The 20,783-nt window shown below is 33.1% G+C and overlaps 3 protein-coding genes across 3 annotated transcripts; all 3 read left to right on the forward strand.

Annotated features, from left to right (window-relative positions):
* The first annotated feature begins 464 nt into the window (after positions 1 to 464).
* Positions 465 to 13,362, forward strand: LOC132756955 (uncharacterized). Its single transcript, XM_060748101.1, has 2 exons — positions 465 to 1,029; positions 8,367 to 13,362. The coding sequence occupies exons 1-2, from the start codon at positions 635 to 637 to the stop codon at positions 13,360 to 13,362; spliced, it is 5,391 nt and encodes a 1,796-aa protein (XP_060604084.1). The 5' UTR covers positions 465 to 634.
* LOC132756953 (uncharacterized) lies at positions 13,361 to 13,969 on the forward strand (the record flags this gene model as incomplete). Its single annotated transcript, XM_060748099.1, has 1 exon — positions 13,361 to 13,969. A coding segment is annotated over one exon (483 nt), but the record flags the coding sequence as incomplete, so codon positions are not given.
* A 53-nt stretch (positions 13,970 to 14,022) lies between these two features.
* On the forward strand, positions 14,023 to 18,371 carry LOC132756954 (zinc finger protein 462-like). Its single transcript, XM_060748100.1, has 3 exons — positions 14,023 to 15,376; positions 16,623 to 16,780; positions 18,274 to 18,371. The coding sequence occupies exons 1-3, from the start codon at positions 14,067 to 14,069 to the stop codon at positions 18,369 to 18,371; spliced, it is 1,566 nt and encodes a 521-aa protein (XP_060604083.1). The 5' UTR covers positions 14,023 to 14,066.
* Positions 18,372 to 20,783: the final 2,412 nt, after the last annotated feature.

Genomic DNA, 20,783 nt, shown 5'->3' on the forward strand with positions numbered 1-20,783 from the left:
TTTAAAATTGAGCATGTTGTTACAGAGCTTATGGTTCAGTCAACATATGTGCCAAGTAGTCAACATAATGTGCCAAGTTTCATCAGTATTGAAGCATTTTTCATAGTTTTGTAGCAGTTGGAACTTGTAACAGGAGGCTTTTCACTGAAAACGGCCATTTTTGACATTTATTTATGCTCATAGGGTAAAAGGTTAAATGCACATTTTGGCTTACCGGTGTAAATAGTGCTGAAATATTAGCTTTTGTGATGGCATGATTTCGGGGATCTGTCATTCCTAATTAACTGATATCAACATTTTATTGAACATATTCTCAATATAAAAAACCTTAAGGTACTGGTAGATTTTTACCAAACTTCACAGGAATGATTATTTGGTGGCCCTCTTCAAAGAATATATGAATGGTTTCAAAATATAGACAAGTTTATATTTAATAGCGACTGCATAGTTTCAATGCATTTAAGAATTTTTAAATAAAAGTTGTTTTCTTTTTATTTTCAGAGAAAATTTATATCAGTCTTGCTGTGGATGTCCTCAAAAGGCTTCAAGCAATACAATACATCTTCAAATATGACCTGAAAAAGATTCAGACCATGGTGCCAGTCATTTGAAACACTAATACACATATTACAAAATGGAAGTGAACAATACTGTCAAGGCATTAGACAATCTTGACTCTACTTTGAAGAAATTTAATGAACAAATTGATGGTGATAAAACTTCTGACACAAACCAAAACCCTGAATCAGAACAAAACGACAAGGAAAAGGATGATGCCTCCAAAAAGGAAAAAGACAAGGATGGGAAGGGAAATGAAACAGACACTGATAGAGAGGCTACAGATACAAAGAAAACAGGTGATCAAGATAATGTAAAAGACAATCAAGAACAAACATTTGATCAGTTCAATGTTAAACCACCAAGGGGTGAGGAGAGTTCTGCCGATAAATTTGCAAGTACAGCAGCAAAACCAAGAAGACCTTCAGCTGAAGAAATAGCTAAAAATTGGCAAGAGCTTGGTGTTAAAAGGTATTTTAAAGGTTTTTGTTCTTTTTCATTTATAGATAAAATGACAAAATCTTATGGCAAATAAGTTTTAATTTTTCTGAAACTGTAACAAGATAAGGTTTTTTCCAGATATAGGAAATGCATCTTTTGTGGCCTTATGGGCCTGTACATTATTTTAGGTGTCAACACTGGTCATATTACCAGACCCATTTCCATTGGCAAATTTGCTAAATTTTAGCCCGACTATTCGATAAGAATAAGTAGAGCTCAGAGCTACAGATAAGCTTTTGAGTTAATTGGGTATTTACCCCTGGACTTGACAAGCAATTGGGTAACACACAAACAAAATTGGGTATCATCAACAAATTTATTGATTTGCATCGATTTGCATCGGTCAAAATATTGTCCAGTATCTCATAAACAATATACACAAAAACTGCACTAAAAGTTCATTTAACAAATTTTTAACAACATCCTTAGGCTCTGGCTCATTAAGATAAACAAATATTTTGTTTGAAATAATTGATTTTTTCGGCCCCGTTTTCGCTATTTTGTTGAAGCAGAAAGTAAATAAACCTCAGTCTGGGCCGCGATTTAGTTATCTCTCATAAGTATTTAAAGCTTTTCCGCGAAAAAAAACGACTTTAATTCAACCAGTCTCAGACTTCCCAAAATACGTCGGTCCGACAGACATGTCCGATAAAAATTGATCAGGTCCGACGAGTTTTTATTCCGGATCGGTATGACTGTCCGGCTTTTATCCAAGCCGCATGTATACAAAAGGATTTAGCTCAATACAGGATTGGAGCAGTACCTCTAGACGCTTGCAGAAATCATGATCACAAAATAGACAAATATCGTTGTTTTCGCTGATTTTTACATTTTTCATGCATTATCATACATAAATCAGTGTGAAAAGATGAATTAGACCTATTAAAGTTCATTCTGTTGCGTAAAAAAGCAAGATTTTGGCATTTTACGATTCAAGCGCCTTGCCCGGTATATACCGGAATACGGTATTTAGTGTGGTGCTCCAATCCTTTATTAGCTCGACTTTTTTTTTTTGAAAGAAAAATAGAGGTATTGCTATAGTCAGGTCGCCATTGCCGTTGCTGTAGCCGTTGCCGTCCGAAAACTTGTACCTGAATCATAACTTGTTTATTTCTTTGTGCATTGTCTTCATACTTGGCCACAACAACCCTTGGGACAAGACCTTTCAGTAGACCACACTAACCTTGACCTTCATCCATAAATGACCTTGACCTTCAAGGTTAAAAGTCCAATTTTTGCTTGTTCATGATGTTATTGGCTGTAACTTTGTTATTTTTGAATGGATTGTCTTCCAACTTGAACATAATAATCTTTAAGGATATCCCTTAAAAATAACCAGCCAGACATTGACCTTCACTCATAAATGACCTTGACTTTGAAGGTCAAATTATTGAAATTTTCATTTTTTTGGCTTTTATTGGCTGTAAGTTTGTTATTTTTGAATGGATTGTCCTGAAACTTGAACATAATAATCTTCAAAGATTACTGTTAAAGATATACCGAAAGACCTTGACCTTCACTCATTAATGACATTGTCTTTGAAGGTCATATTATTGAAATTTTCATTGTTTTGGCGGTAACTGACTGTAACATTGCTATTATTGAAGGGATCAACTTCATATTATAAGAGAACATTCTAAAGGACCAGACCTTGTTGTTTATTAAACCCAACTTTGCTTGGGCTCTTAAATGACCTTGACCTTGAAGGTTAAATTACTGAATTTTCTCAGATTTGTGCATTAAATGACCATATTTAAATATTTATTGGTGTGTGTGTGTCTATATATATATATTTACAACAACAACAACAACAACTAAAATTGTGTCATTGTTTCTATTTATAGAATTGCGTCATTGTTTCTATTTATAGAATTGCGTCATTGTTTCTATTTAGATATTGGGTCATTGTTTTTTTTTTATAGAATTGCGTCATTGTTTCTATTTTTAGAGATTGCATCATTTTTTCCATTTTTAGAAATTGCGTCATAATTTCTATTTTTAGAAATTGCATCATTTTTTCTATTTTTAGATATTGCGTCATAATTTCTATTTTTAGTATTTTTAGAGATTGCATCATTTTTTCTATTTTTAGAAATTGTGTCATAATTTCTATTTTTAGAAATTGCGTCATTGGTGCTATTTTTAGATATTGCGTCATTTTTTCTATTTTTAGAAATTGCGTCATTTTTTCTATTTTTAGAGATTGCATCATTTTTTCTATTTTTAGAAATTGGGTCATAATTTCTATATTTTGAAATTGCGTCATTGGTGCTATTTTTAGAAATTGCATCATTTTTTTTCTATTTTTAGAAATTGCGTCATAATTTCTATTTTTAGAAATTGCATCATTGGTGCTATTTTTAGAAATTGCATCATTGTTGCTATTTTTAGAAATTGCGTCATTGTTGCTATTTTTAGAATTTGTGTCATAATTTCTATTTTTAGAAATTGCGTCATAATTTCTAATTTTAGTATTTTTAGAGATTGCATCATTTTTTCTATTTTTAGAGATTGCGTCATAATTTCTATTTTTAGAAATTGCATCATTGGTGCTATTTTTAGAAATTGCGTCATTGTTGCTATTTTTAGAAAATGCGTCATTGTTTCTAATTATTGAGATTGTGTCATTTTTTCTATTTTTAGAAATTGCGTCATAATTTCTAATTTTAGAAATTGCGTCATAATTTCTATTTTTAGAAATTGCGTCATTGGTGCTATTTTTAGAAATTGCGTCATAATTTCTATTTTTAGAAAATGCGTCATAATTTCTATTTTTAGAAATTGCGTCATTGGTGCTATTTTTAGAAATTGCGTCATAATTTCTATTTTTAGAAATTGCGTCATAATTTCTATTTTTAGAAATTGCATCATTGGTGCTATTTTTAGAAATTGCGTCATTTTTTTTATTTTTAGAAATTGCTTCATTTTTTCTATTTTTAGAAATTGCGTCAATTTTTCTATTTGTAGAAATTGCATCATTGTTGCTATTTTTAGAAATTGCATCACTTTTTTACTTTTAGAAATTATGTCATTTTTTGTATTTTTAGAAATTGCGTAATTTTTTCTATTTTTAGAAATTGCGTCATGTTGCTATTTTAAGAAATTGCGTACTGTTGCTATTTTTAGAAATTTGCTTAATGTTTCTATTCATATATATACAAAATATATAATGAAAACTAATGTGACAAGACAGACCAACTAAATTTATAAAAAGGAAACGTTAATATATGTTCAAACCTTTCTATGTTTGCGTTTAGAAAAAGTAAAAAGTCGAGCGTTGCCCCCGCCCGGCGGTGGCTCTTGTTTAGTCTCACTCTATACAAAATGGCGTCGCTAAAGGTGCCAAACCTTGGAAAAATAAAAAATCTACGTCAGAGGAACGCGCAGAACAGCAGTAAAAGGATAAAAAGAATAGACCTGAGACAAAATTTAATGAAAAATAGAAGCAAGACAGTGAATCGTTGGTGTATGATAGGGAGGAGATGAAAAGTGCTGTAAGGAATTTGCCTATTTTTTCGGCGAAAAAATTAAAAACAAAAAGTGTCTAAGAAATACAAACACAAGTTAATTTTTGATTTTGATCAATTTTATTTGGTCCAACAGATTTCATTTTGGTCCGACAGATTTTCATGGTTTGTCAGACCGAATGTCTGACAGTTTTTTTGACTTTCGGGAAGTCTGCTGTCTACTCAATTGTTCCCGGTTAACAAATGGGAAACGAAAGTACAGAAGGGAAACAGGCTGTTTTTGGATTTGTTTAGCAGTTTTTGCTAGGTGAATTATGGTTAGAGATATTAGACATACGCTAGAGTATCAAAACAAATAGGGTACTGATGTTTTGATTTGCGTTTTTATTACGCAAAGGTTTTATTTTATTTGGTTAAATTGGTCAAAATTATTGGGTAATTACGCAGATACGCTGCTTATCTGTAGCACTGAGAGCTATTGTAGTCACCCAAGCGTGGGCGTAACCACTTTTGTTAAAGTTTTTGTAATAGTTCAATTATTTTCAAATTCCATTGACATATTGCTTTATAACTTTGCACACTTGTTGACCATCATGACCCCAACCTGTAGACAGGAGGAGGTAACTGTATCAAGCATTTTGACAGTATTATGCCCCTTCTTCGACTTAGAATTTATGTTAAAGTTTTTGTAATACATCGAATATTTTCAAAGTCCACTGACAAATGGTTTTGAAAAATGTTGAAATCTTATTCTCTTCTTTGAGAGCATAATAGGACTCTCTCCAAGGCATGGATTTAAAGAAAAATTTTGCCTTTTTTTCTACTGAGAAAATTTACCTTTTAATCAAGGTTTTTTTTTAGCTCACCTGTCACAAAGTGACAGGGTGAGGTTTTGTGATCGCTTTTCGTCCAGCGTCCGTCCGTAAACTTTTGCTTTAAATGACATCTCCTCATAAACCACTGAGCCAATTTCATCCAAACTTCACAGGAATGTTCCTTTGGTGGTCACCTTTAAAAATTGTTCAAAGAATTTAATTCCATGCAGAACTCTGGTTGCCATGGCAACCGAAAGAAAAATCTTTAAATATCTTCTTTTAAACAACCCTAAGAGCTAGAGCTTAGATATTTGGCATGAAACATCTTCTAGTGAGTGTCTACCAAGTGTGTTCAAATAAAAGCCCTAGGGTCAAAATTGGCCCCGCCCCAGGGGGTCATTGATTTTCTCTATATGCATATAGTAAAAACTTAAAAAATCTTCTTTTAAAGAACCCAAAGAGCTAGAGGTAAGATATTTGGCATGAAACATCTTCTTGTGAGTGTCTACCAAGTTTTTCAAATAAAAGCCCTGGGGTCAAAATTGGCCCCGCCCCGGGGGGTCATTGATTTTCCCTATATGCATATAGTAAAAACTTAAAAAATCTTCTTTTAAAGAACCGTTACAGCTAGAGCTTAGATATTAAGCATGAAACATCTTCTAGTGAATGTCTACCAAGTTTTTTCAAATAAAAGCCCTGGGGTCAAAATTGGCCCCGCCCCGGGTGGTCATTGATTTTCCCTATATGCATATAGTAAAAACTTAAAAAATCTTCTTTTAAAGAACCCAAAGAGCTAGAGCTAAGATATTAAGCATGAAACATCTTCTAGTGAGTGTCTACCAAGTTTGTTCAAATTAAAGCCCTGTGGTCAAAATTGGCCCCACCCCAGGGGGTCATTGATTTTCCCTATATGCATTTGTAAAAAATTAAAAAATCTTCTTTTAAAGAACCATAAGAGCTAGAGCTTAGATATTTGGCATGAAAGATCTTTTAGTGAATGTCTACCAAGTTTGTTCAAATAAAAGCCCTAGGGTCGAAATTGACCCCGCCCCAGGGGGTCATAGATTTTCCCTATATGCATATAGTAAAAACTTAAAAAATCTTCTTTTAAAGTACCCAAAGAGCTAGAGCCAGGCATAAAGTGTTAACCAGTTCCATCATTCTTCGTTCATTATATTGGCAACAGTTTCAAACATTCGACTCAAATTTGTCAGATGGATATATCATAGGGAAATGCAGGTCTTTTTGGAATTTGGTCATGGTCTGATGATTTTGTCGAGCCCACTTGGCGCTTGCAGTGAGCTTGACTTAATAGAGGGGTAACTGGATTAGAAGTCATCGACTCTAACCCCACGGTCACAGAGGCAGTAACCATTATATCACAATTAACAGTGTTATATAACAATAACCTGTTATATCACAATTATCTGGCATGGGTTCGATCCCCGGGAGATGCTTTGGTAGTTTAGCGCGGAGGAAGGTAGTCTAGTACTGGTGTAACTCTCCAGGAACGATGGTTAGGAAACTACCCGCCTATATGACTGAAATACTGTTGGAAAAAGGCGTAAATTGAAACAAACAAACAAACAAACTTTGGTAGTTTAGCGCAGAGGAAGGTAGTCTAGTACTGGTGTAACTCTCCAGGAATGATGGTTAGGAAATTACCCGCCTATATGACTGAAATACTGTTGGGAAAAGGCATAAATATGAAAAACAAACAGACAAAGATATAATGGTTAATTGTGATATAGTAACAGGTTATTTTTATAAAATGGTTAATTGTGATACAACAGTTAATTGTGATATAACAGTTAATTGTGATGTAATAGTTAATTGTGATTTAACACTTAATTGTGATGTAATAGTTAATTTAAGAAATAATATATTCCAAACTGTGATTTTATTGCTCAATAACATCACTGTTTGGAGTTCGGATGCGGGGAAGTATATCACGAGGGCGTAGCCCGAGTGATATAATGATGCGCATCCGATCGACAAACAGTGATGTTATCAAGCAATAAAATCACAGAATTGGATATATTATTTCGATTCTAACACAACATCAACAAATAAATGCTGCCGTACATTATAATTAGCTAAACTGCTCCTGATTTGTTTCCGTACTTATTTTCAGCGCGTCACATTTTTAGTGGTTACGTCACGTGTTTAATGATTACGTCACATGTCTAAATATAGAACGTCAAACAGTGATTTTATTGCATAATAACACACACTTTCGGTTCTCCTATGTTCAATAGGGAAAAATGCGGGTCGTGTTAGAATGTGATATCATAGTTAATTGTGATGTAATAGACATTAGTTAATTGTGATACAACGGTTAATTGTGATTTAACACTCTTAATTGTAAATTAGCAATACGAAATGATTGAGTTTCACAAATGGTTGCCTTTACAGAAAAATACCTGATATTGTTCTTTTCTGCCGCCATAAATTATAAGAGAAATACAAAGTAAGCTTTAAAGTCATGACATTTTCTCTGATTGGAAATATATTTTGAAATTCTCAAATGATATCCCTTTAACTTTTTGTTGACACACAGTAGGACAGATCATTTGGAAGATTACTGATTTCAAACATTTAGACTAATGATCATCTGTATCACATCATTGATTCAGAAATAATGTGTGATCAGGAGAAACTGGTAATTACTGGTAATTTATCCAGGAAAGCCAGTAAGGTGGATTGTCTGCCAAGATATGACCAAAATGTGTGACAATTGGAATTAAAACCATCCTCAAAACCAGAGAAACAAAATATCCGGGAAATCCTGTTTGGTTGATTTGTAAACACGGCATAAATATGACCAAGAATGCGTTACAATTTTGCAATTTGCATTAACACACAACCCCCCACCCCACCTTAAAAAAAAAAGAAGAAAAAGTTTCCCAGGATAGCCAGTTTGGTGGATTGACTGCTGAAATATGACCAAAAATGTGTTACAATTGGCATTCAAAACAGAAAAAAAAAATTAATCAATACTGTTTATATTTTCTTTCTCTTACAGGTGTAATAACTGCAAGTTTACCACGGATGACACAGAACTGTTCAAGCAACACTGTACAACATGTCTGTCTGTACGATCGACAGGAAATATCACCTTTACATACAAAAATGAGGAATTTAAGTGCAATACCTGTAATGAAGTGTGGAAAATCAAAGCAGAGTTTGAAGAACATATTGTCTGTCATCTTCAGGACTGGCCGTATGTCTGTTTAACTTGCCAGAACAGAAAATTTCCTAGTCGGCAGTTGATTGAGATACATACTAAGACAGACCATCCAGAGGGTAATGCCAGATGTGGACTGAAAGGAATGAAAAATGGACGAAAATATTGTGAGGAGTTAATGCAGTTGGGAACAATTAGTATAAATGGAAAATTAGTAATACCTAAGACACCTAAAAATCATGCTAACCAAATAGTTTCTAAAGAACTGATCAATCAAAAGCAAGAAATGAGCTCAAAGGTTGAAAGTTTTGCAAATGCGGTTAAAAGTGTGGCAATAGGTGGAGTAAGTGTTAATAACCCAACAAATACTACTGTTCTCCCATCGCAACTTACATCAGAATCTATAGTGATAAGTCAGCATCCAGTATCTATTGTATCAGGTGCGACAATTCATCACAGACCAGTTCTGATAAATATGATAAAGCCCGCACAAACTGTTCCTGGAGTTTCACAAGTGATAACAAGTAATGCTAATCCAACCAAAATAGTAACACCTATAACCTCAGCATTAGCATTACCAGTAATACTTCAAGCTGCTACAACTGCACCAAATGCAAGTGTTGATCACAATGCTATGGTTGTGAACGATTCTGATGCCGAAGTTATTGCTAATAGGCCCATGCCTCCAGCAAGGACAACTGTTACTTTCCAAACTATAGCTCCATATCCATATCAATACACTTCTAAAGGAGGCACTTTAACTCGTGTTTCACCGGCAGAAGAAGCAAAATCCAAACATTTGGATACTTTGTTTGGTCAAATTAACAGATCTACAAATGTAATGCAGCCTACATTTATTTCACAGAAAATAAAAGACATTGCAAATCCCTTGGCAGGCGATTCAAACAGAACTCAATTAGAAGCATCAAGAAAGGAGCCAATACCTTACCAATTAAAAACAATTACTGAATACACTTGCACGCAGCCAACAAAAACAACTTCTTCTTCCGTCTCCTCTTTGCCTCAACAAAATGTTTTGCTTGTGCCTGTGGGACAGCCAGTCAAGATATCACAACAAGGTCAAATTTTGAATAATATGTTTTATCAGCAAGCAAGAAGTGCAGGTAATTTTGTCCCAATCCAACCTTTACCTGTAAGTATAGGTAGCAATGATACCAATTTAAGAATGCAGCAGCCACCAAGCCAAACTACCCAGAGACTTCCATTTAGTCAAATACCCCAAATGCTGACCACAAATTCAGCTACAACTGTGAGAAATGTTAACAATACATCAGTTAGAAGTAGTGTACAAAATACAACTGTAAATTTTGGTACAGTACAGTCATCAACAAGACCAGTGGTGCTACAGCAAGACATATCTGGTAAAAACCTTAATGTTCAACAAAGTTTGGAAACACCGATTTCTTTTGTAAATGACATTCTCACTATCCCTAAGAAATATCTTTTCAAAATTAAACCGGGCATAGGGTTTGTTTGTGAAGCGTGTAAGAAATGTACCAGAGAAGAGTATGTTTTCAGGAGACATGTTTGGGAACATTTTCATCGGGAACCATTGGCTTGTAAAACATGTTCCCCAGATTGTATAGCATCTAAAAATATATTAGATTGTAAACTTGTAAACAATATTGTATGCAACCTAATCAGGAGGTCAACACAAGATAATTTAGAAGCAACTGCAAGAAGTCATAAAATTAGTAAAGTTGGTGAAAAAGAGGTTATTGACATAACTGATGATGACGAAAACCAGGAGGATAACCAACAAGATCAAGATTTACTAGCTACTGAGGTCATTGTGCTTGATGATGAAGATGAGAATGGGGAGACGCAAGGTCTTCAGATTCGTATAAGTAATACATTTAGCTTGTCAAGCCCAAATAATTTAGAACCAATGGGCAAAAAAGATGCTCAAAGTAATAATGAAACCATGTCTTCAGATGTACAGAATAGAGACAAGCTAGATGATGGAAACAAACAATCTGCTGTTAATGATCTGATATCTGATATAGGACAACCAAAACAGAGCGGTAATGGTGATACAGTTGCTGATTTAGAAAATTTTCAGAAACAGAAAGACACGGGTCATAATAGTGAAGCACCTGAAAATACAAATGATGGTAAGCAGTCACCAGACATTATTGTAGGGGAGGAAGATGATGACGGTAATTTAAAGGATTCACATCTGCTTGATCAATCTTTGTCTGAACCAGGTAACAATTCCCAAGAAATAGTGTCCAAAGTTTTAGAAACAAACCTGAAAGTATATGATCCATCAGTAAATGAATCAAAAGACGACGAAACCTTTGAAGAAGTAAACCAGATAAGTAAGATGTCTTATAATTATATGCAATCAGATGTTTCTTCAAAGACCCAACAAGAAGACCAGGATGAAAACTTAAACCTTGTTAATAAGACAATTTTTGATACAGAAGTTTTATCAAAACAGAGCCAGCATGCTTTCTACGTTTGCGGCTATGAAAACTGTACATACACAGGATTGAGTTCAATTAAATACAGGGAGCACCTCCAGTCAAAACAACATGAAAGAGAGTATAATTATGTGTGCGGACACTGTGGTCAAAAGGATTACACCGAAGATGCCCATGTCAGACATATTTTTTCTCACGCAAATGCCAAACGGTTCCTGTTATACAAGTGTCCAATGCATTTGTGCAAATATAAAACGAATTTACTACACATGTATACTTGTCATTTACGTGCTCATCCTAATGAAGAGCTGATAATTAAGTGTATCTATTGCCACAAAATGTTTCCTTCAATAGAGAGCTTGGAGCAGCATTTGAAGCAGAATCTTCTTAAATTTGTGGTATGTCCATATTGTTCATTCAAATTTGTGAACAAGCATACCGTAATGTTGCACATACGATTCTTTCATCCAGATAAAATGCGGATGGTGTCTGTGACTAGTCAGGTTGTGTGCTACGAAAGGGAAATTAACTTCTATGTTCCTCCAAAATCAAAGGTTATTTACGAGCCTGGCTTAAGAGAGAAAGATTTAGAAGAAACTGGATCAATTGATTTTCCAGCTTTACTAAATGATTTCCAGAAAGAAAGTTGTGCTAAAGAAAAACATGCCACGGAACAGAATTTATTGGGAAAAGATTCTGAAAATGGAGATGGGGATGATGCGTTAAGTCTGCCCGAAGAAGATCAATGCGACTTACATAAAGAAAGTGAAAGTAAAGAACCAAAGGGTCATCAAAAGGAAATAGCCGACAAAAAAGTTACAAAGGGGAAGGGGAAAACGGATACATACTTCAAAGGAGGACCAAAGTCTTTGGAATGCCCGCATTGCTCATACTTAAGCTACAACCAATCTCTTCATGCTAAACACATATCAATTCACGATACAGAGCCAGAAAGAGAGAAGAGATTTGTATGCAATCTTTGTCCTAAAGGAACTGAAGGCTTATCTCACTTTATAACCCATGTTAAAAATCATGTAGGAAAAAATACAATCAAGGTATTTTGCTGCACTGCATGTTCGTATTGTTCAAATCAAAAACGTCACATAATGGATCACGTTAAAGATGCCCATGCAAAAGAAGCTCTTTACACTTTGAAGGAGGAAGTCGTAGAAAGTAATCATTTTGAATGCAAATATTGTTCATTCAAAGCAAGGACTGCAGAACAAGTTACCGCACATGAAACCAGTGTCCATCGCATAAATCAGAATGTGATATCAAACAATGAGAAACAAGGTCAAAAATCCAGTCCCTCAGAAAATGATTCAAGTTTCGACTCTGGAAATGATGCTAGGAAAAAGAAATGTAAATATCATTGTGAATATTGTAATGATTTCTTCAAACACAAATCTAACCTAAAAGAGCATATGGTGAATGACCACAAGGACATTGAGAACAAACAGTTTATATTTTTCAAGTGTAAATATTGCACTTACACTTCAACTATGAAAGATATGATAATCAGTCATTTAGAAAAAGACCATTCTGGCCAGGATTTGAGGATATTGAGAAAAATAGAAAAGGTAGAAAATGGTAATTATGTAAATGTCAAAGAAAACAATGATACAGGTATAGCAGGAAAAGAGGGACAATCTTCAACAGAAGGCAATGATGATCCGACAGCAAATGCTCCAATGGAGACAGATGAGCAAAACAAGATTGAGATAGTTGTTCCAGATGGTAATATATTTAAACAGATATTTTCCTGCCCAATTTGTTCGTTTACTACAAACATGCGATTAAAAGCCATGAAACATTTGAAAGAACACCCAGGCGTTAAACCAATTAGACCAAATCAGAAAAAGACTTCAACAAAGCCAACAGCTAGAAAGTCAAGCACTTCACTGTTTCCGAAAAATGATTTGACAAGAAAGAAAAACTCCTTAATACAACAGTTACCCATGTCTGCAAAACCTTTACAAAATCCATTTACAGCAGTGAAAGAGTCAGCTGTTGAGGAAAATATTTTATCTGGAGAATCAAAGGCAATGCTTAATAGTCCTTCCAAAGATTCATATATACTTGGAGAACAGAAACTGCATGCTGCTCTTTCTGCATGTTTCATACCATTTGAAAAAGACATGAAATATCAGTGCCGAATATGTAAGCAGAAAATTTTCAAAAGATTTGTTTTACATCGACATATACTTGATCATTTGAAGATTGTGTTTTTCAAGTGTAGGTACTGTGAGGAAGGCAGTATTGAAAGAACTCTAATGGTTGGTCATATACAAAAAGTGCATTCATCAAAGAGCATTCTGTATGATTCTGTTGAGGTATCTGTCCTGGAACAGCAATTCAAAGAAAGGATTTTTCCGCCAAGACTTTAATGATACTCTCAACTTATCTGATGTATCAGGAACTCAGCAAAATAGAACCGGTGACTTTAAGAATATAGTAAAGAAACCAGTCCATGAGTATCAGACAATAGATGACGAATCAAATGATGAGGAAGATGAAAATTCTGATAAAACAAAAATTACTAAAGAAGAGTCAAGAGAAGTTGAAACTCGTAACATTTTACAATGTTTACAGTGTAGATATCTTGCCAGGACTAAACATCATTTGAATTTACATTTGGATAGTCATAAAGATCCAATGAAGATATATACATGCTCTGTATGCGATTATAGGGGAGATAAGTTTTCAGTTATAAAACATATTTACAGTGTTCCTCATCCTACTCAAGCAAAAGTCCTGGAAAATGGAAAATCTCTGTATGAAAAGTTGACAAATGAACCAGACAAGGAGCAGAAGGAGCAAATTAAGAATGACAGTAGTAAATCAGATAGCAAGTCCTCTATATTTTAATACCTCTAAAAAGGATGAAGAATGCAAGTCCTCTATATCTAGTACCTCTAAAAAGGATGAAGAAGAAGATGAACTTTCCATGGATAGTAAATATGTAATCAATAGCCAGGGAAAGCAAGTGAAGAAGGATGCCGTTGACAATAACAAAGTCAGGGATATTTTGAAATGAAAACATCGTTCAAATGCAAAGAATGCGGTGAAAAGCGTGAGAGTAAAAAGTGGTATGTACGCTCATTTTAAAACAAAGTGTAACAAACCAGTGATGAAATGCTCTTTATGTTCTTTCCAGAATACTGTAAAGGCAGCTATATATAGGCATGCATCGAAAAGACATTCTGGTAAAAAGATAACAGTTTTAAATCTACCTATGTCTTCAAAATTCAAATTGATTAAAATACCAGTCAGACAAGACAAAGGGATGTTGAAGCATTTGCCCTCGTCGTCGAGTTTTGATTCTGCTGAATCGCTGTCTGAAGCTTTGTCGGATGCTAATGAAGCAGATGGATCAGACGAGGAACAAATTAGATGTCAGTTGTGCGTGTCATATTCATGCGAGTCGGCCATGAAGTTGCAGTTTCATATTAATACAACCCATCAAGGTACAATGTTGTACTGCAAGGAGTGTTCCTATAAAACACCATTAGTGAGACACATGATGAACCATTGTCAAAATTTGCATCTACAGAAAGTTGCTCGATATGCAAAAGAGCCAGTAAAAAAAACTGTCCCCAATATAATTAAACAAGAAAAGGTATCAAAACCAGTGAATATCATCTCCGATGATCAAGTGGTTATGGCCAAATGTCCAAAATGTGACAAGAAATTTACATCAGTGACTACTGTTCTGAAACATCTGTACATCCATTTTAACTACAAACCATTCTGTTGCAAGTATTGTGATAGTAAATTTTCAAGAGAAGACCATTGTAAACTTCACGTAAAAGCAGTGCACTCGGATAAACCGGAGCAATATGACATGAAAACCGATGAAGCTATAGAACAGAAAATAAAGAAACTTTATGAAAGTGCCAAAAGAAGTACAATAAAACAAAAGATGATGCTTGGAAAATTTAGACCAGCAAAATTAAACAAAATGGAGCTGATAGAGGAAGGCATTCGAAGGAAAGATAAGCTGTTTTACTGTGACTTTTGTCAGTACAGTTCTGACAGAAAAGCAACTATAAGGAAACATGTATCTGCAGTACATGCTGGTATCAGTAAAAAACGGCCTCTGGTAATTGATAGTGATACAGAACTGCCTGCTAAAAAGTTTGCTAAAAAAACAGACGGTGACACTAATGATACCAGTATTGATGAAGAAGAAGATGATGAAAATGAGCAAGAAGAGGAACTGCAGCCTTTGAAATATAAAGTGGTCAAGACACCAACTGGAAGCAAAAAGTTTAAATGCACTGGTTGTGATTATATGAATCCTAAGAAAAAAAATCTGAAGCTTCATGTGGCCAGACACCATAGTGTGAAGACGGAACCAGCATTTAAGTGCTTAAGCTGTTCTTACACTTCAGCTAATAGGTGAGTAAAGGTTTATTTGTTTTATTAAGTGCAAAAATATTACTTATCATGTTTTATTACTTTCCTGTAAAGCTTTGTTCAAACATAATTTTTATCTAATTCCCAACAAGTTCTTAAAAACCCTTTATTAATCACTTTGAATCTCATCCTGGAACCAACCAGTATTTTTCAATGGAACAGAAATGGTCGAACCCATGATTCCTGGGTTGAGGGCAGACACCTTAACACAAAGGAACTGTTGGCTCCCGGGAAAATTTTGCAACCCCTTTCAAAGAATTCCCTTTGTTTTTGATTGAATATTTTTTGATTTTATACAAATTTTAGATAAATGTTAACCGTTAACTCCTAAAAAATTATTTTTTCAACTTGTTCTTAAAAATTTTTTATTGAATTTAATTTTTATTTAATTTATTAATTTTAAATTTTCTAAGTAATATGTTGAAAATTTTTTATTTTAAAAATTTTTTGAGGTTCACGCATAAAACAAAAAATTTTAAACTTAATAGAAAAGCTGGTGCATTTACAACATCTTTTCCAAAAAATTAAAATAAAAGAATAAAGAAAATGGATTTGTCTGTTTTAGCGGATGGATTAAAGGACATTTCCCAAAAAATTTTGGTTTTTTCCGTGAATTATTTAATTTTTTGGAAAAAAGTTACAATTATTAATTTTCTTATATTTTTTTGTTTTCATAAGAAATTAAATATTTTTTAAAAATTATCTATTAAAAATAAGTTTAAAGGTTTTTGAACATTGACTATTTGATTTTAATAAAAGTTTCCCAATTATTTCACAAAACGGACAGAGGGAATTAGATGCGAATTTTAAAAAATTGTTTACTTAAAGGCACATTATTCCTCAGAAATTCATATAGAAATGTTAAAGATGTGTTTAATAATGTTTTAATAAAGGATTTACAGCAAAGTAGCATTGAAAAACAGTAATGTGTTGTAAAGGATGTGAAATTAAGTATTTTAAGAAGTATTTTGACTCGGATACAAAACGCTAATTCACTGTAATTATACCTATTGTCAACAAAGCAAAAAGAGCAAAGATAATTCATTTTATGGCAAATTAGTATTTCTAACAAGATACCAAAAATAAACATATTTTGAAAAATAAAAATGATAGCATTTCTGAGGCATAATGGGCCCATCATGGTTAGTTGATATGTTGAACTGTTTGGTTACCGGACAATACAAAATATTCATGAACGTAAGAAAATTTTATGTTATTTTCAATTTAGTTCCAAAATGTACACCCATTACAAATGTCACCACCCTACAATGAAGACTGTCAAGTTTGTGAACAAAGTTGGAGAAGTTGTAACTCAAGATATGAATGAAAGGTCATCTCCAGGAAAGTTTTCAAGGTCATCGTGTAGTCCTGCCAGAACATACACAGGTATAATCATGATTTCATTTCACTTTGCTTTTTGTTCATACTGTTAAAATTTTTTTTTAAATTTCAGAGTAAAGCCAAAGGCATATCTTTTTCCACAGAAATTGGATTTCAAATAATGTTCAAAATAAACCCAAACAAAAACAAATTATTTTGATTTGTTTTACCCCCCAAATTTTCAAAAATTTTGTTATTTTAAACTAAGGATTTTTCATTTGGCAAAAAACCTTAACAAAATGACAAGATTTAATAATTTAATTGTCTGCCTTTAATTTACCTTGAATAAGGGCAAAATGATATTTGATTTTATTTAAAAAATTTTTGGGGAAAAAAACACTTTTAAAAAAACTCAAGTGTTTAATTTAATTGTGCCTTTGGCCATTTAATGAAACCCTTGACCACTAGGTCAAAAGGATTTGAATTTTTTAAATTTTTTACAAATTTTATAGTTTTTTTATCGGGAAGAAGGGCTTCTACCCTAAACTAACTTTCCTTCCTATGTGTCGATTAGAAAAAAAAAAAAATGTCAAGTGTCCCCCTTAGGTTTATTTCACTTTGTTTTAAAACATTTTTATGTGGGAAAACACATTTAAATCTTATTTTTGTGGAACTACAATGCATAGAGTTGATATGACACAAATTGTTTGTTGGCCACTACAAAACAGGTAAAAAATAAATGCCCCTTGGGTCAATGATGGCCCAGCCCTTTGGGTCACTTAGTTGAGTTGATATAGTCTTGTATGAGAAAATATATTTCAGTCTAATTTTGCACACACAAAAACTACAATGCCAAGAGCTAAGATATTTAGCATGTGACATTACCTTGTAAACCTCTGCAAAACTGATATTAATCAAACCCCTAAGGGCCAAAATTGGCCAGCCCAGGGCCACTAGATTTATATAAACTTATATAGGATAACACATTTAAATTTATTGTGTGAAACTACAAAGCCCAGGGTTAGATATTTGGTATGTAGCATCAATTTGTAGATTTCTACAAAAGTTATATTAATCATGAACTTCGGGTTAAAATTGGCCCCGCCGCTGGAGTCACTTGCCTTATGTAGACTAAGGTATAGGAAAATATGTCTTACCTTTTTGTGGATAAATACTAAGCCTTTGTATTTGGCATATAGCATTGCCAAGTAGACCTTTATAAAAGTTTTATGAACTAATATATAATGCTACTATAGGGGTAGCCTGGGATTCAGGGGTTGATAATTTTTTGCTTATTCATAAGATCATCTATTTCATACTCGACCATGTTTTTGAATATATCAATGTAGATTTTGCTGAACAGAAGCACATAAAAAATCGACAGACTGGAACCCAAGGCTACTATAGGGGTAAAAATGCCTCCACCTTGTTAGGCCCCTATAGTATCATAAGGATAATTCAGATTAAACATTTTTCAGACAAGTTTCTTTGAGTTAAGGTTATTTTTGATTACTCTCATTGATATCTATCTATCATTATGTTATTGTTTATATTTACAGAATCTGGATCTAGTGATGCTTCACCAGTCAACCAGTCAAACAAAGTTAAATGGAGTGACCAGATACAATTGTACTATATTGTAGTTACTCTGGAATAGGACTTTCCATTTCCGACTGCATTTAGTTATGCATGAAGAGTTCACGGAATTAACCACCGAGCTTGGATGATGAGTCTAAAATGGCTTTGTGGATTTGACGTACCTAGGGAAAAAAATACCTTTGACTTGAGTGTACACATTGCCTCACACATGGCAGAACAGCGTTACAAATGGTGTATATTGTGATTATACTCAGTTTTGTACTTCAAAAATTTCTCAGCATTATGAAAAAAAGTTCATCCTGAAATAGAAAGGGAAAATTTGTCTTTGATAGAGAATTTCGGAAGGCAAGCAATGGGAAGATTCAATTGGTGAATTTAAATCCAGAAGTAAAAAATAGGCAACATTGGTAGTGGTTCAAGAAGAGAAAATATAAAAGGATCATGATTGAAACAGACGAAAAAGTTCAAATAACTCATCTTCAGACCGTGAAGATGATAAAATAAATTCTAAAAGTAAAAAAAACACTAGACAAGTCAGAGAAAGCTAAGAGAGATGTCAAAGGACACACAGTTTGTAGAGGGTTAGAGATTGGCAATAAGTAAAAAATGACAAATAAACGCTTCCAAATGATTAACTGATGGTATAAAACGATCATTTCAGTGGGCAATTAAGTGAAATAAACAAAATGATAGAGATGACGATATTTGGAGTTGATGATTTTTTTTTTTTTTTTTTTAATGAAATGATGATGACCGTTGTACAAGTGCACAGCCTTTTCTCCAAGTGAGTTGAGTAAAAAATGAATTAAAAGGAAAAAAAGAGTGTTTTACTTTTAAATAAAAGAAAAATTTTTGAAAAAAAAGTCGAAAAATCACAGCCATAGGTAAAAAAAAAATGCAAAGGTTCTCCTGAAAGGTAAAACCCCTGTATTACAAAGAACACAAAAATGAGAATGTTCTTTGAATGTGATCTGTGAAAAATTCTAAAAAATTTACCCAAAAAAGTCTGTGGATGAATTTAATCAGTAATGAAAAAATTGCTGAAAAAAATGAATTTGGTTGAAAATGAGGGGAAAAAGGAAGTGGTATTTTGCCCAAACGTTTTTCAAGCATGAGCAAACCATAACTTTGGGGTGGGATACATAAAAGGGGTAATGATGAATTAAGGAAGGAAATGCTTTAATGAAAATGATATGATAGCGAGAAATGGAATACAAAAAGAAAAATTGTGAAATGAGAGAAGTGAAAAAAATGATTATATTCCCCGAGCAGAAAAAAAGGGAGAAAATATTAGAAAAAAGTAAATGGTCTAATTTCTTCTGATGAGGGGACAATAAAAGCAAGACAAATGAAGACCATATTTGGTGATTTAAAATTTTTTGTAAAGAAGAGAATTCTGGAAAAAATGCAAATTTATGAAAATAAAGAGATTTCCAAATATAATTCTAATAAAGCATTAACAGATATAAAAGGGAAATGCAAAAGTATAATAAATAAAAAGGGAAGTGTTTTAATCAATTTCAGATGTAAAGAAAATTTAAAAGTGAAGAATTAAAGAAAAAGTGCTGACACAAAAAAAAACCAAATGATGTAAATAGTGTAGAGATGATGACTTGGAAAACCCGTGAAAGAAGTAGAATGAGAATTTTTTGAGAAATTTTTTCTGAAAAGGGTCATATACAACGCAATATTACCAGAATGAAGAAAGCGATGAAAATCCCAGAAGAGAAAAATGATAATATTTTTTTAAAAATTCTCAAAAAATACGAAAATAAAATTTTAAGATTCTGAAAAATGAAAAGACTGCCGGTAAATCTGATGTGATCAGATAAAATATATTTTAATCATTTGCCCAAAAACACTGTAAAAAACTGACTGATGGTATTGGTTTAACAATTTTCCCTCAGCAACTTTAGATGGAGCAGAAGAGAAAATTGCAAACCAGAATGAAAAAAATAATGATATTGATGGTGATAGTAATATATTCCAAAAATTTCAGCTGACAATTTGAAGTACCCGTTCCCGGTGTTTCTGAAATAGCCAAATTCACCTGTTTGAAAAGTAAAAATCTTTTCAAAATTTGCAAAAAAGTGAAAGTAAATTGAAAGTAAAACAGATAAGAAATGATAACTGGTTGATAATGAAAAAACTTTTTTTAAAAAATTTTTTCTAAAAAATGGAAGTAATGAAATAAGCTATCACAAAAAAGTAAAAAAGAAAAGGGAAAATCTCTGAAAAATTCAGAAGAGAAATGTTGGGAAGGAAGAGAAAATGTGGAAATATGGAAATAGATGAGCTGATGACTCTATAGAAAAGGGCAGTGAATGAGGGTAAATAAACAGTCTGAAGGGGGAAGTAAATAATAAAATTTTAGAAAGATAATTGTGAGATGGAATAGACTAAATCATAAAGTATTGAATTTAAAATTGAAAATTTATTTTATTGATAAAAATTTTTGATAAATTTTAGC

The sequence above is a fragment of the Ruditapes philippinarum genome, unplaced genomic scaffold (assembly GCF_026571515.1).
Source record: "Ruditapes philippinarum isolate M1 unplaced genomic scaffold, ASM2657151v2 ctg7715_1_1_1_1, whole genome shotgun sequence".
Taxonomy (NCBI): domain Eukaryota; kingdom Metazoa; phylum Mollusca; class Bivalvia; order Venerida; family Veneridae; genus Ruditapes; species Ruditapes philippinarum.

Excerpts from the sequence above, each read along its gene's own strand:
- LOC132756955 (XM_060748101.1), top strand. The coding sequence starts at position 635 with ATGGAAGTGAACAATACTGTCAAGGCATTAGACAATCTTGACTCTACT. Across the intron at positions 1,030-8,366 it reads CAAGAGCTTGGTGTTAAAAG|GTGTAATAACTGCAAGTTTA; the intron begins GTATTTTAAAGG and ends TTTCTCTTACAG.
- LOC132756954 (XM_060748100.1), top strand. The coding sequence starts at position 14,067 with ATGTACGCTCATTTTAAAACAAAGTGTAACAAACCAGTGATGAAATGC. Across the intron at positions 15,377-16,622 it reads TCTTACACTTCAGCTAATAG|TTCCAAAATGTACACCCATT; the intron begins GTGAGTAAAGGT and ends TTTTCAATTTAG. Across the intron at positions 16,781-18,273 it reads TCCTGCCAGAACATACACAG|AATCTGGATCTAGTGATGCT; the intron begins GTATAATCATGA and ends TTATATTTACAG.